Source organism: Schistocerca nitens, chromosome 7 (assembly GCF_023898315.1).
Source record: "Schistocerca nitens isolate TAMUIC-IGC-003100 chromosome 7, iqSchNite1.1, whole genome shotgun sequence".
In the NCBI taxonomy this organism is placed as follows: Eukaryota; Metazoa; Arthropoda; class Insecta; order Orthoptera; family Acrididae; genus Schistocerca; species Schistocerca nitens.
This window is the reverse complement of record NC_064620.1, coordinates 392,633,384-392,649,356: the sequence shown is the minus strand read 5'-3', so window position 1 is coordinate 392,649,356 and position 15,973 is coordinate 392,633,384. Positions and strand designations below refer to the sequence as shown.

The 15,973-nt window shown below is 38.1% G+C and overlaps 1 protein-coding gene across 1 annotated transcript in view; it reads left to right on the top strand.

Moving 5' to 3' along the window:
* The window catches only part of LOC126195380 (low-density lipoprotein receptor-related protein 1), an 818,691-nt gene that overhangs the window by 559,094 nt on the left and 243,624 nt on the right, over nt 1-15,973 (top strand). The window contains exons 30-32 of the mRNA XM_049933960.1: nt 3,112-3,348; nt 9,562-9,735; nt 12,307-12,438. Coding sequence (XP_049789917.1) covers nt 3,112-3,348; nt 9,562-9,735; nt 12,307-12,438 — 543 coding nt within the window. The remainder of the gene's footprint in view (nt 1-3,111; nt 3,349-9,561; nt 9,736-12,306; nt 12,439-15,973) is intronic.

Below are 15,973 nucleotides of genomic sequence, written 5' to 3'. Positions count from 1 at the left end.
CAAGATATCATAAGAGTAGTAGTTCATGGCTGGTGTATTGATATCTCAATTGGTGAAGGAAAATAAACAGCTTATGCTTTTCTGTGCCTATAGGGAATTGTAGCTACCAGATGTACGTGGGAGAACAGAGATTGTTTGCGTATTCTGGAAATCAGTATGAAGAGGAAAAAAATTGTGTAAAAGTTTGTGTGGTTTCTTCCTTCTCCTTTCTTTTTTTTTTAAAAAAAAAGTCGTATCAGAAGTATAAATACAAAGGGAAAAACTACAAACTACATAAAGTAAGCATGTCCAGGTTTAGGAGCTTGCAAGTTTCACCATGGATGACTTAAAGTAAGGTATCCTGCAAAAAGTTTGGACAGATCAGAAGTAAATCTGCATTAGTGCTTGGTGCAGGACAGAGCAAGTGGGCAATGTTTGCACTTCTCTGTAGTCATGGCTGATAGTTGTCACTGGAGAGACCAATTTTTGCAAATTACATTTGGACCTTCAGATTCCAGATCGTAGATAACTGACAGCACACAACAAGCAGTAGTCCACTTCTCTTGATTTTCAGTGGTTTGAGGCCAAAGAGGATCTTTTACAGCTGATACATTCCCTATTTCTGTTCTTGCTTTAGATGGAATCATTTCTAATATGATTGTGGTTTACGTAAGACTTTCATGGACCTTAATCTCTGGGCAGTTGATACATAATCATGTAATGGGTGGCTAGACTTGGTGGCCAGATTTGAGTGATGGAAACCTCACAGTGGATATCTGGAGGAGCAATACCTACCAGTTGATATACCTTGACAAGTGGTGTAGGCTGCAAACATCAGGTAATAAACCTGCACATCTCACTCAGTGCTTTGGTGATCTCTTTGACATGGGCAGACTTGCACCAGACAGGGAATATGTATTCTGCCATGGAGTAGCAGACTTATAATGTTGTTATGTTATTATAATGTTGTTAGTGGATGATTTCCCCATGTATTACCAACTATATTCCTAAGGATAATTCCTCTTCCACCTTTGTGTTATGGCAGTCCTGCTGTATATCAAGATGCAATCAATTGTGAGACCTAAATATTTTGGGTGTGGTGTATCTTCTATTTGTACTCTTAGCCATGAGACACTGAGTTTATGATGTGCCTATCTGTATTTAAGATGAACACAGGCTTGGGCAAACTTGATTACTATTATAATAAATACTTATCTTCTTTGAAGTATCTGTTAAGTAAACTTCCATGTCTTCAAAGAACTTAGCCTGAGTTGCAAGTGCCAGAGCTTTTTCATAATTCTGGCACAGTCTGGAAGTTGTTGCTCATTAGCATATATGCTATAAAGAGCAGGGGTTAATATGCTTCCTTGTGGTGACACATTTTTCAGACAACACCATCAACTTGTTTATGAAACTGGTCTTTTCACTATTTTCTTTACTGAGAACTACAATTACCTTCCAATAAAGATCTTTTAATTGAGTGTCTAACTCAATTCAGTAACTTACAGCATGAAACCTTTTATCCGTAAATAATATATATAATCATAAAGTCACAAACACAGGCATGAAACACTCGTGCCAAGAAATTAACATTAACTTTATATGTTCGGGTATTCTACTAACTGCAGTTTTGGCATAACTGTCCATTCCCCCACATGTGAATGGATATAGAATTCTCATTCTAATTCTGGACATATTTGTATATTATAAATTGTTTCTCATGGGCATCTACAAAATAGTAATAATAAATGCGTGGGAAGTTACTAGTGAGACTTTAATGATGGTATGATGTGTGCATTCTCAACCAAGGAAATGAGTTTTTGTTTTAGTGGTCCACAACTCAAAAGCTAAGTGTGGTTTCTGGGCACTCAGTGAAAGTTTCTCCGTGGTGAGATCCTGTGTGAGCCTCATCATCTCTGCATAGCTGTTGCAACCTCTGTTCATAACTTCTGAAAATAGTACTGGAAAAATCAGTGATCTATAGACAGTTAAAACACTAATCGGTCCTGATCACAAGGATGTATTAAAATTAATAATCACACATCCAAATGGTAATCAGTTTTGATTTTACCAAAACTCACCTTCAGACCATGTCTCATCAGGCAGTGAACCGAGATGACAGTTGGAGCATTGATAAGAGTTGCGGGACACCACTGGTAAGTGCTCGCCATCTGGTGAGACATGGTCTGAAGATGATTTTTGATAAAATTGAAACTGATTACCGTTTGGATGTGTGATTAAATTTAATAAATCCTTGTGAGCAATATTGATTGCTATTTTAACCTATATTCACTTGAATCTGCTTACTCAAGTCAAATTCTGGTCTCCCTCATCAGTTTTTACTCCCCACACTTCCCTCCATATGACATTGATGATTTCTTCATGCATCAGTGGGTATCCTATCCATCAATCCCTCCTTCTTGTTGAATTGTGGCATAAATTTCTTTTCTCACCAGTTTGATTCAGTACCTCTACTCTCTAATCTTCAGCATTCTTTTGTAGAACCACGTTTCAGAAGTTTCTGTTCTCTTGTTGTCTGTACCATTTATCTTCCAATTTCACTTCCATACAAGGCTACACTCCAGACAGATACTTTCAGAAAAGAAGATGGATTTTAAAAAAATCATCACAGTATTTGTGGATTTAGAGAAAGTGTTTCACAATGTTGACTGGAGTACACTCTTTGAAATTTTGAAAGTTCTGTGAGGGAAAGTTCAGGGATAATGTACTGTGAGGGACGCTTCTCTACAACTTTTATAGAAATTATACTGCAGTCATAAGAGTCAAAGAGTGACTGTAGTTGAGAAGTGAGTGTGACAGAGTTGTAGCTTTTCCCCCATGTTATTCAATCTCTACATTGAGAAAGCAGTAAAGAAAACCAAAGAGAAATTTGGGAAGGGAACTGAAGTTCAGTGGGAAGAAATAAAAACTGCAAGGTTTGCAGATGACACTGTGATTCTGTCAGAGACTGCAAAGATTTGGAAAATCAGTTGAGTGGAATGAATATTGTCATGGAAAGAGGTTATTGTATGAGTAAGTGTGTATTATAATTATTATTATTGTTATTCTGAGATTTAATATGTTCAGAAAGCAACAGAAATTGTAAATTACAGCCAAACTTTATTTCACTAGGTCTTGCAATGGATTTGGCAGACTGGAGACTGTACTGGGTCAATATTATGACACATTCTGTTCAGTATTACAATTTTAAGACTGAATCTGTGGAAACCATTCAGCTACAACCGGGACAGAAGTCAGCTCTTGTAATCTACCATGGTCTCATCTACTACGCAAATCAAGACGATGCAGCAATCCATATAGCAAATAAGACAACTGGCTTGGATGATGTTATATTGCGTAGTAATACTGGTGAGTTTACATTTGTTTATCAGTGACACTTTCTTTATAAAATAATTTGGATCTTGTAATTGTCCTGATACCTTATCTTCAGTCCTGTAAACTTATTCATATCTTTAAACCTTCTCTCCAATGCTTCACATCTACATCTACATGACTCACACTTAATTGCCTGGCAGAGGGTTTATCATACCTCTTTCAGTGTATTTCTCTGCCATTCCACTCTCAAATAGCATGCAGGAAAAATGAACAGTCAAGTGATGTAGCAAAGGAAATACATAATTGAAACATAAGTTTCTGTGGTACATTATTATTACATTTCCAAAATGGAAACAATAAGCAAAAATAAAGAAGGACAACTACATACTAGTAATTGTAAATGATTGATGCATGCTGCACAGAAACAGAACACTGTAGAGACATTACTAGCTTCTGAGCTACCTCACATTTTGTATTTTAACTACAAACACACACACACACACACACACACACACACACACACACACACACACACACCTGCAGCTGAAACAACATTCCCAACAGATATCTCAGCTACATATGTCAGTACCAAACAATCCCTGTGTCAACCAGTTGCAGCCGTCAGACCTGTGTTGTTCACCTTCTCCATCTCCCACATCTCTAGAAACCTCTTTCACCCCCAGAAAATACACTGCTCCCGAATACCCTCTCAGACTTTCAACATGGTCATCTTCTGAAAAGCCTGATCCATTCAGAAGTCTCAGTTATCTCAAGAGTCCTTGCCTTTTGCTTAAAACACAGGTTCGCTTATGAGGGAGTCATAAAGGAATTGCTTTACGGCACTCATATTCTTCAATGAAAGCATTTCTTTATCACCCAGCCTATAGACTGCAGTCAAGTGAAAGCATGGATAAAATCTTGTGTCCTAGAGTTCCAATCCATTCCAAATGTGATTCTTGCTCCAGCCATATGCTGATAATCTTCCAGGAATTCCTCACCTCCAAACTGATTCCACCTTCCTTCCTAAGATCCCTTCTCAGTGAAACACACAATAGTTATGGAATGAATAACCATTTAGGACCTTGAAAACAAAGCTGATATCATTTTTTTCCAAATCTCCTTCACTATGGTCATGAACTGCAAAGATTATACAGTTGAAGGTCCTTCACAGCTTTCAAGCAGCTTATCACTTTGATTCCATCTAGAATGAGAAGATTAATTCCAAAGTTAAGGAAATCAGTATCTTGGTTTATGCTATGTTTCACCATCATTTTAAGATCATTGATGATCTTCACTTCTTAGACTTTTAATCACAAATTTTCTGATTACATCTTGTACAGTAAGATCTTAAAATTAAAGTGCAAATTTTAAAACTATTAAAGTTATGACACTGTGATACGTGCTTATAAAGTCTGTATATGATAGGACACTGCTAACAGTCAGATAAGTTAAGAGTGATGTGCTGTACAGATTAAGTACTTAATCTGTTAAGTATGCAAGCTTTCAGAGCCAGTGGTTCATTCCTTTGACAGTAGGGTTGAATGTGAAGGAAGAGAGGTGAAGGAAAAGAACTGGAGAGGTTTAGGAAAAGGGGTAGATTTCAGAAAAGTCACTCAGAAGTCAAGGGAGACATACCCGAATGGGACAAGAAGGAAAGACTGATTGTTAAGGATTGCATCAGATGAGATTTGAAAACCTGAGGACCTAAAGATGGAAGACAGGGTAATATAAAAGACAGAGATTACTGTTAAAATATTGTGCATGAGTTAATAAGAGTGAAAAGCTAAGTGTGTTGTATGTAATAATGGTGGAGGGTGGGGTGGGGGAGGTTGATGAACTATAGACAGCTCAGAAAATGAAAGGTCTAGAAAACTAAAACAGAGTGAAGAAAGGAGTAGTTACTGTGAATAAATTTCGAGGCAGGAGAAATTAATGTAAATTAAGGCCAGGTGGGTTGCGAGAACCAAGGACATGTTGTAGTGCTAGTCCCATCCGCGGAGCTCCAAGAAACTGCTGCCTGATGGAAGAATCCAGATGGCGCATGTGGTGAAACCAGCACCGAAGTCATGTCAGTCATCTTGTAGAGGATTTCATCTTGTAGAGGATTTCATGTGTTGTTGATATAAACCCTCTGCCTCTGCCCATTCTTCCTAGCTGATAACTTGAGGGTAGTCATACCGATATAAAAGGCTGAACAGTGTTTACATGGCAGCTGGTATATAACGTTTTGTTTCACAGGTGGCTCTCCCTTTGACAGTATATGTTTGCCAGTGACAGGGCTGGTATAGGTGGTGGTAAGAGGGTGCATAGGGCAAATCTTACAGCAGGGTGGTCACATGGATAGTAGCCAATAGGGTGGGGAGATGGGTACAGAAGGAGCATAGGATCTAACAAGGATGTTGCGGAGATTGGGAGGGTGACAAAAGCTGTTCTAGAGGTGGTGGGCAAAATTGCAGACGTAATGAACCTCATTTCAGGGCATGATTTTAGGAAGTAACAGCCTTGTTGAAGTAGCTGATTAATACACTCAAGTATTCAAGATTCCTAAAATCAGAATAATGTTTCATCATCCTCCTAATCTCTCCAATATCCTTGTCAGACCCTGTGCTCCTTTTGCACCCATTTCCCTACCCTTTGGTTCCTACCCCTGTGACCATTCCCACTTCAAGACTTACTCTGTACTCTCTCCTACCACCACCTATACCAGCCCTGTAACTGGCAAAACATAGATTATCAAAGGAAGAACCACCTGTGAAACGACACATGTCGTGCATCAACTGTTATATAAACATTGTTCAGACTTTTACGTCAGCGTGACTATCACCAAGTTATCAGTTAAGCTGAATGGCCATAGGCAGAGGGTGTACACTGGCAACACACAAAATCCTGTTGCAGAGCATGTCTACAACATGATAGTCAGGACCTTGTTGCCTGTTTCACCACGTGTGGCATTTTTATTATTCCCCCAGGCACCAGTTTCTCGGAACTCTGCCTCCCTCATCGCCCCTTCCCACCACACCTCTAATGCATACTATGCATTGAGCTTTTCACTCTTATTAACTCATGCCCATTGTTTTAGCGGTAATCTCTGTCTTGCATATTATCTAGTCTTCCACCTTCAAGCTCTCAGGTTTCCAAATCTCATTTGGTGCAGTCCTCAACAATTAGTCTTTCCTTCTCGTCCCGTCCAGTATGTATCCCCTGACCTGAGGTTCTGGGTGACTTTACCGAACTCTACCCCTTGTCCTAAACCTCTCCAGTTGTTTTCCTTCAACCCCTCTGCCTTCCCCTTCAACTCTTCTGCCAGAGGAAGGAGCCACTGGCTCCGAAAGCTTGCATACATAATACCTTTTTTATATGTGTGTTGTCCTGGTAAGTAGATTTTTTATCTTTCTAATTACATTACATTGTCAAAAACTGATTATTTTTGTTGTTAATCTGAAAAAGTGGTATATAAGTAAAGGGGTCCAAGATGTAGGTAAAACCATATTTATGATGGAATAATTTCATGTTTTAGGACTATATTAAGCTTCATAAATTTCCGTGTCTAGTCATTCACTTCTGTCAACAAAGATTTTAGAATTAGTTGATTTTTTGAAGTTTCTTCTGTTCTCTGTCATCATTCACTGTCTTTTTGCCTCAGAATCACTGTCTTTGCTGGGGTTAACTAAATAACTAGAAGAAATTTAAGTCTCCAGTTTTCTTAAGTTGTACAATACAGACATAGCTTAAAAATAAAAGTTCTTTTCATTTTTCAGTGGCTTTTATTCTATTACTCTCAGTTAACTGTTAATCTCTGTTTATTGTTGTGATCCCTAAAATTAAGCAGTTCTATATGTTTTGCTTATTCAAACAATGGAAATTCCAAAATGTAATAACAATAATATGGAAAGGATAGATTACTTCTCACTACACAGAGGGGGTATTGAGTCATGGACATGCACAATGAAAAAGAATATTATAAATATTTAAGCTTTCAGGGGAAGTTCTTCTTCAGAAATAGACAAGAGACACACATTCACAGAAGCATAACTCAAAATGGCCACTGTCTCCAGCCATTATTGTCCATAGACACTGGCCATGTGTGTGTGACTTATGCTTGTGTGAATGTATTTGAGTTTTCTACTTAGGAAGGGGTTTGTTTGTAAGCTTAAATATTTCTAGCATACTTTTGCATTGTGCCTTTCTGTTAGTGCCTCCTCTGTGGTGAGTAGCAGTCTGTCCTTTCCGTATTATTGTTTTTCTTATTCACTATAAGAACACCAATTCAGTTGAATCTATCTTTAAGTAAGGAAATGTAAGGTCACAGTAATTGCTTTGAATTTGAGATGTTTATATTTTCCCACCTCCGCATTGCAAATGTTTTGAGTGAAATGCCCAGTCGATGCGCTGTTGTTTTCACGTCAATTCTACCAACATTGAGAGTTGTTTAGTTCTGGGGGTTTTGAAAAATTCCTGGATTCATGTCTCGTCGCTGCGCAGCCTATGAAAAGGATTGTGGAAGACTCCCAAATAAATTCCAAAGTACAGTGCAGTTTTAATACCAATATATTTCCAGGACTCTGGTGTCTGAGCCTGGTGAACTGTACAGGTTACATCACATGTACCAAAAGTTGACATCAAACGACACAAGAGTTCACAACAATCAGCAAACGAGTGAGCCTACAATACATTTGCTCGGAACCCTAGCCAAAAAACGAGTGCCCCAAGCTGTCTGCGTGACCTCTATTTATACTTTTGTCAACAATTACCTACAATGAAATTTACAATTTTATGTAAAATCACAATTAAAAGTTAAACCGAATATGAGCTACACATTGCTAAAAATTTACAATCTCAGTGCTGAACAAGGTGAAGCTATTTTCAGCTTAGTTACGAGTTAATATAACATTTTCTGACCAATTATGTTACAGGTAACAATTACATTTCTAAATTTGTTTATAACAAATCAACTAGTGCCTGAGTTTTAGTGCTAACATATATTGGAGATTCAATTAATGTGCTTTATTTATATGTTCTATTTAAATTGCTGTAGTAATTATATAATGATAGGTTTACTGGTACATCCTGACCATGTGCTACATTTCTTTCGATTAGTTACAGTATTAATTTCACATTTATATTATGTTTCTCACATAAGAACAATGTAAATCAGCAAAGCATCGTTTTTGAATTATATGTATAATGAAATAGTGGTTATTTTTGTATGTAATTTGGAAACGGGTCACTTTACAGTTGGACAATTAGGACTGGTGTTTATCTTTAATGCTCTCAGAGGGGTTCTGATAGGTAGCAATGAGATACAGTAATATTTCAAATTATAGGTAATTTCAGTTTTCTCATATAGGCAAATATCTATGAAATGGGGAAAAAATCCTGCTTGTTTTTCATGGTGACAAATTAACAGGTAACAGTGGCTGTTTGCAGTTCATTAATCACCATTAGCCTTTTAAATTTGAAATATTATTCTCCTGCTTGTTAGACTTGAATATTTTTTCCAAAAATAATTTATTTGGAATAGTATATTACATGATTTTAGCTATTCTCATGAATTTTCCCCGTATTTTATTGAATTCTATTTCTGTTTGCTTTACATCATAATTTTGTTCTGATTGTTTTCCATTTATGTCGAAGTACTTAATTTCTTCATCTCTTGACTTGCCAACTGTCATTAATTCTATTTGTAATTTTTTGCATTTTCTAGTCTTTTCTGTTGTTGGGCATTCATTTTCTTATCTTGCCGTGGTGTGTCTCCTTTGCAAGTAGGACCAAGTAACTATCCTACTTAGTCCCTTAATAGTCCCACTTGTTCCTAATGTGCCATTTCTTAAGATGGATGTAATCATGACGTTTGTTAGTCATTTGTTCGTGTAAGTGTTTTTCCTGCACCTTGCAAGTAGTAGTTCATATGACAGAAACTACAAATTCAATAGTATATTCTAGCATGAATAATGATACAAAATTCTATACGTCAGTACAAAACAGGAAAATACTGGTGGAATAGAAACAATGAAATGCACAAAGAGACTGCTAAGTACGTATTTGAGTAGTTGAGGCATTAATATGGGGAGGAGGGTTCATCAACAGGAGCTGAAACATGATAATATTATTCTTAAGGTCACATGAACACTCATATATAGGTGGAAATGGGACTCAACTTGATTTATTTTGTTATTGTATTAGTTTCACATGTAAGACAAAGGTTTCACCCCACTTTTTTGTAACATTTTTCTTTCATTATTACAGCCAATGTCTTATCTCTGCGGATCTATGACCCAAATGAACAAGTCGGCAAAAATCCATGCTCTGATAATAAAGGTGGTTGTGCTCATCTTTGCCTACCAGTGTCAGAAACAGAGCGAGCTTGCAAGTGTGCTACTGGGTACACTGCTCATTCAGAACGGCCTGAAGAGTGTGTTGGTTTGTAATATTACTGATATGTATTTTATAACTATAAGCAAACAATGGAAAATTCGGGATGGAATAATGAAAATATTTTGAAAAGAATAGTTGCTACTCACCATATAACAGATATGCTTAGTTGTATAGGCAGAACGAAAGGCTGTCAGACAAAGCTTTCAGCCAAACAAATCATCAGAATGTGTGTGTGTGTGTGTGTGTGTGTGTGTGTGTGTGTGTGTGTGTGTGTGCGCGTGTTTTGTGTAATTCTGATGAAGGCCTGTTTGGCTGAAAGCTTTGTTTCATAGCCTTTTTGTTGTGCCTATCTGTGACTCAGTATCTCCACTATATGGTGTGTCATAACTATAAGTTTTAGATGTAAGTATTTGTAGCTACCTTTATTACTGACAATGTCACTCCTGTTATGCAGCCATGGTATAAGAGTTAACTTCAGTGTTACTATAATGGCTATCATGTGTTCATTAAGGTGGAAATCAATCTTATCATTGGGTACATTGATGTTAGAGCACAAGGAGGACTGGCCTAGAGAACAGGTGCATCAGCTCCCCATGAAGCACTAGCTAATTTATTCAAAACATTCTTTTTATTCAGTTTCTGCTTGGTGTTTCTTAAAATCTTTATACAGATCAGTGACCAATCCAGCTTTATGGCAAAGTATTTAGACTTAAGAGTGTGCTCTATCTTTTCCTGACAAAAGTTCACATAGTGCTGTTGTGTTGCTGTTCTGTCACTCAAGTGAAATGCACATTAGATTTGGTCAGAGTCTCCACTTCTTGTAAAATAAATTCAAAGTTTTCAGATCATTAAACAAGACATTTTCTCCTTTTTTTAGTGTAGTAATTTCAACTTATGAAACTGACATATTTTTGTCAGTGGTTTAGTCTACATGAGAGGAGAAAAAATGAAATGTTATTATTTCAAATGCTAAATAACTCAATAAAAATGTTAGGGTGTCTGAACTAGAGCATGACTGCATTCTGCTTCATGTATCAATTATGATTAACAAACTGATTGGAAACCACACCATATAATGTGTTACAACAATTAGTCTTAGACTTTATTATTTTTTTAAATTAGCTAATGCTGAAAAATTATTGGTTCTGTCTGCCTCCCTGCCCTCTCTCTCTCTCTCTCTCTCTCTCTCTCTCTCTCTCTGCCCCTTCTACCCTCCCCTCTCCCTCTCTCTTCTTGCTCAGAACCTTATGTTTAAAATAGTGGTCTGCCCAGCATGTGCTGATCATATGACCCTTTAATACTGTTGTTCACTGATGCCTTAGGACAAAAGATTTAGACTCATGACCTCAGCAGTTTGGTCCCATAGGAAATTACCACCACAGAAGGTTTAGCAGTAGTTTATGAGCATTATGGAGACCCTTGTTGATAGTAATACCACAATTTGGAGGAACAGCAGATATATAACTACTATCTGTCCATGATGTACAAATCTGAACACCTTTGAAAATGACACAGTTAATTTCCTTCATCATTCTGAGTTTGTGCTCCATCTCCACATCATTGCAAACAGCATGTTAAACCCTACTCTTCCTTCTTCTAAAATGAGCCAGCAGGGCAATACTCATGAACCCAGGTATATTTGGCACTCCACAGTGGCTTTCCTGCCATGCTATGTGAAAAGAAATAAAACAGAGAGTTTGTATTAGCCACAGTTCAGTGCTTTTGCTGAAACTGAATCTGCAGATTTTAGCAGTTTATGTACTGTGTTGAATATTTGTTACTAGTTAAAATTGCCTACCAGAATTGGATTTAGTCCTGGATGCATACTTTCACAGACAGTGTTCTTATTAATTGATCTGGCTTGACACATTCCACAGACTGAATAATAAAGCTTTAAATTTCCACTAGTTTCCTCCAACCTCTAAAGATCCTCTGCCAAAATACTGTGATGCTAAGACCATAGTGAGGAAGAAATAGTAGATACTCGCACTTGACTCAGTAATATTACTGCAATGAAATAAAATGTACAAAGTGATTTATTCATCCCGTTACATACAATTTTCAAATTGTTTGATTCATTGTACAGGAGATATGTCAAGGTTTACAGTGAAATATTTTTATAACCCAGCACCTTGTTGAATTATGTTCCTGCCATGTAGTGTGTTACACATTTTTAAACATCTAAGAGCATATTATGTTTCAAATGTTTATAACAACTTGAAACAATGTGGCAGACTAAGTCTTGAACCTAGACACATTTCTAATATTTCTTCTCCGGTTAGCTAGTCTTGGTGCAGCATTTAGTCAATGTTTCATGTCCTTTCAAGGAATATCAGGCTTCTTTCCTGTACTGCTGTTTGTATACAATATACTAAAAATTGTAACAGGGAAAAACAGATTTGTACATCATGGACAGATAGTAGTTATGTATCTGCTGTTCCTCCAAATCGTGGTATTACTATCAAGTTCTATTATTAGTGGTTGCTCTTTACATCCTTTAATTAAACAGAAAATTTTGAGGTAAATAATTTTAACAGATTTTCGTCTTTAGTACCCTATATAGAGAAATTGTGAAATTCTTACTTATTTGTTTATGTTGGTTATATTATGTTCCAGGCATTGAAGAATTTCTGTTCTACTCAATGACATCAGAAATCAAAGGGATGCTCCTTTCTGAGGACAACACAACTGATATACTGGGACCAATTTCTCGAGTTTCAATTGCAACAAGCATTGACTTCTATGCAGGTTGGTCTTCTAAACAGTTGTAAACCTGAAGATATACAGGATGTTCACTGTAACTGAAGACAATGAAATATCTCGGCAACTACACATTGGATAAAAAAAGTTGTAATTCCAGTTTGTTTGTTTTGGAGGGCAACGTTGAATGATACCACACTCGAACCCCCCTCCCCCCCTCCCCACTACCCTATGCATTAGTGGTGAGGCAACATTGAAATCTTCAATGGGAACCCCCATTTTTTGTTGCAGGTTATAATTTCGTGGAAAAATTCACAATGTTTGTTTTGCCACAGATGGTGTTGTAATCAGAGGAATAGAAATGGGTACACAATCATAATTTATGATGTGCTACTCAATGGCATTTGAACATCCAATGACACTTGAGACTCCACCTCCATGCTGTGAGGATAGGATAGGCCAGTATTTCATAACTTCTAATGGGAAACTCAATTTGCAATGTGGTATTCCTCTGACATATTGAACAGGGGACTACTCGACATACAGGCTTGTGGCTGTGGCTTGAGGCGAATGCTGCTCTACTTTTCCAGTTAGAGTAAGTGTGCAAACGTAATACTGCCAACTTCAAAACACTTAGTGGTCTGCTTTTCAAATGACCATGCACAGGGCAGAAGCATATATGTTGGAATGTCAACACTGGAGTTTCTGATGCAGTCAACCATGTCATCACCGTATGTTGGCACTTGCTGGCACACCTTATCTTTTAAATATCCCCACAGAAAGAAATCTTGTGATGCCAAATACAGCAACCTAGTGGGCCAAGTAACAGGGCCAGCTTTGCCAATCCACCAGCCAGTGTAAACACAGACTAATATCTACTGTGTTTCAACTGTGTAATGTGCTGTGCAGTCGTCATGCTGAAACCACATATGTTATCAGATGTCAAGGGCAACATCATGCAGTAGTGCTAGTAGTTCCTGATCCAAAACTGTTCTGTATTTGCATCAATTCAGTGTGCCGTCAATAAAATATGGACCAGCGAGTTTGTTCCTCGTGATGCCACCCCATATGTTAACCAAAAAAGGATTTTAAAGGCGAACTTACCTTAACCAGTGGGATTGTCTGCACTCCAGTAATGCATAATGTGCCAGTTAATGCTACCATGGTTTGTGACTGTAGACTCATCAGTAATAGGTCCTTGGCAAAGAACATGGGGGTTATTTGTATTTGTTGATATGCCCATTCATAAAACACCACCGGCTTATGGAAATCAGTGCCATGAAGTTCTTGATGCAGTGGCACTTGGTATGGATGATACTTAAGGTGATGCAATATTGTGGCAATACTATACTGAAGCATCAAAGGAACTAGTAAAATCATGCGTATTCAAATTCAGAGATATGTAAACAGGCAGAATACGGTACTGTGGTCGGCAACCCATATATAAGACAAGTGTCTGGCACAGTTGTTAGATTGGTTACTGCTCCTACAATGGCAGGATATAAAGATTTAACTGAGTTTGAACATGATTTATTACAGTTGGTGCATGAGGGATGGGACACAGCAGCTCTGAGGTAGCGATGAGGTAGGGATTTTCCTGTACGACCATGTCACGAGTGAACTGTGAATATCAGGAATCCGGTAGAACATCAAATCTGATAAATTGCTGCAGCCAGAAAAAGATGCTGCAAGAATGGGACCAATGACGACTGGAGAGATTCATTCAACATGACAGAAGTGCAACCCTTCCACAAATTGCTGCAGACTTCAATGCTGGGCCATCAACAAGTGTCAGTGTGTGAGCCATTCAATGAAACATCTTCGATGAGGGCTTTTGGAGCCAAAGACCCACTCACGTACCCTTGATGAATGCACAACACAAAGCCTGGGCCCATCAACACTGACACTGGACTGTTGACAACTGGAAACATGTTGCCTGGTCAGAAGAGTCTTGTTTCAAATTGTATCGAGCGGATGGACATGTACGGATATGGAGACAACCTTGTGAATCCATGGACCCTGCATGTCAGCAGGACTTGGGCAATTCCAGAAGGACAATGCAACACCCCACATGTCCAGAGTTGCTACAGAATGGCTCCAATAGTACTCTTGAGTTTAAACACTTCCGCAGGCCACCAAACTCCCCAGATATGAACATTATTGAGCATATCTGGGATGCCATGTAGCATGCTGTTCAGAAGAGATCTTCAACCCCTCGTACTCTTATGGATTTATGGACAGCCCTGCAGGATTCATGGTGTCAGTTCCCTCCAACATTACTTCAGACACAAGTCGAGTCTTTGCAAAATCATTTTGTGGCACTTCTGCACGCTTGCAGAGGACCTACACGGTATTAGGCAGGTGTACCAGTTTCTTTGGCTCTTCACTGTACCTACAGACGTACTGGAGTCACGGTATAATTGCATTGACAGGCGCTTATCCGTGGGTTGCGGTGCACTGCTGCTAGTACGGCTATTTCACTGGCTTCTCTTGTACATGTTTGCTTCATTTCCTTTTGCTGTTCTATTTGCTGCCATCTGACTTAAAGGTGTTCACAGCCTTGTAAAAGAACAAATGAGAGCAAACTTCCTGTGGAAGACACTTGGCATACAAGGCAACAGCAGCCTCAACATTTCTCCTACATTCTCCATAAATCAGGATCATTTCAGCATTGTCTTTTTTGGTTGCAATATTCATCATTCACTTGCACAACTGTTCTCCATATGATAGGTAGATGTGCAGGCAATAAACACTGTGCACATATCATAACATTTAGAGCCGCAATCAGTTTTACTTGTGCACAACATGTGAGCTCCAGTCTCAGTGTACTGCCAGTTATGATACGTCATAGTTCGCTACATGGCCACAGTGACGCACCAAGTGTCCTCTGTCCAATATGTTGGAGGAACAGAACATTGCGAATGGGGTTTCCAATTTTTAGAAGTTATGAAATACTGGGCTGTCCTATCATCGCAACATGGCGGTGGGATCTGAAGTGCCATTGGATATTCAAGGGTCTTTGAGTAGCATTTTATAACTTACGATTGTGTATCTATTTCTGTTCCTCCAATTACAGCACCATCTGTGGTGAAATGAAAAAGAAAATGCTTCAGACAAAACATATGCAGATTTTGCCATAGAATCATAATTTGATATAAAAAAAAGGGGGCTTCCCATTGATGATTTCAAAGATACACCCAGCCACCCATGTATTGGGTGGGCTGGGGGTTGAGTGTGGCATCATTGAATGTCCCCCTCCAAGACAAACAAATTGGAATTCTAACTTTTTATGATCCGATGTGTAGTTTTCAAGATATTTCAATAACTTCAGTTAAAATGAACAGCCAGTGTATGTAAAATTGTATCTATGTTTATTCATCAAAGTAAAATAATTTTAGGATCAAATGGATCTAAATATGAAACTGACTAAATTTCATCAAATAATAAAGTAATTGCATAGGAGGTGACAGTCTTAAACCATTTTTGAATTGCAGGTGGCAGTAGGCTTGTTAGAGTAAAAATAGATAGAGAGCTAGAAAGAAACAGATTCATCAGGCAATAAGTCAGAAATTTCGATTCATAG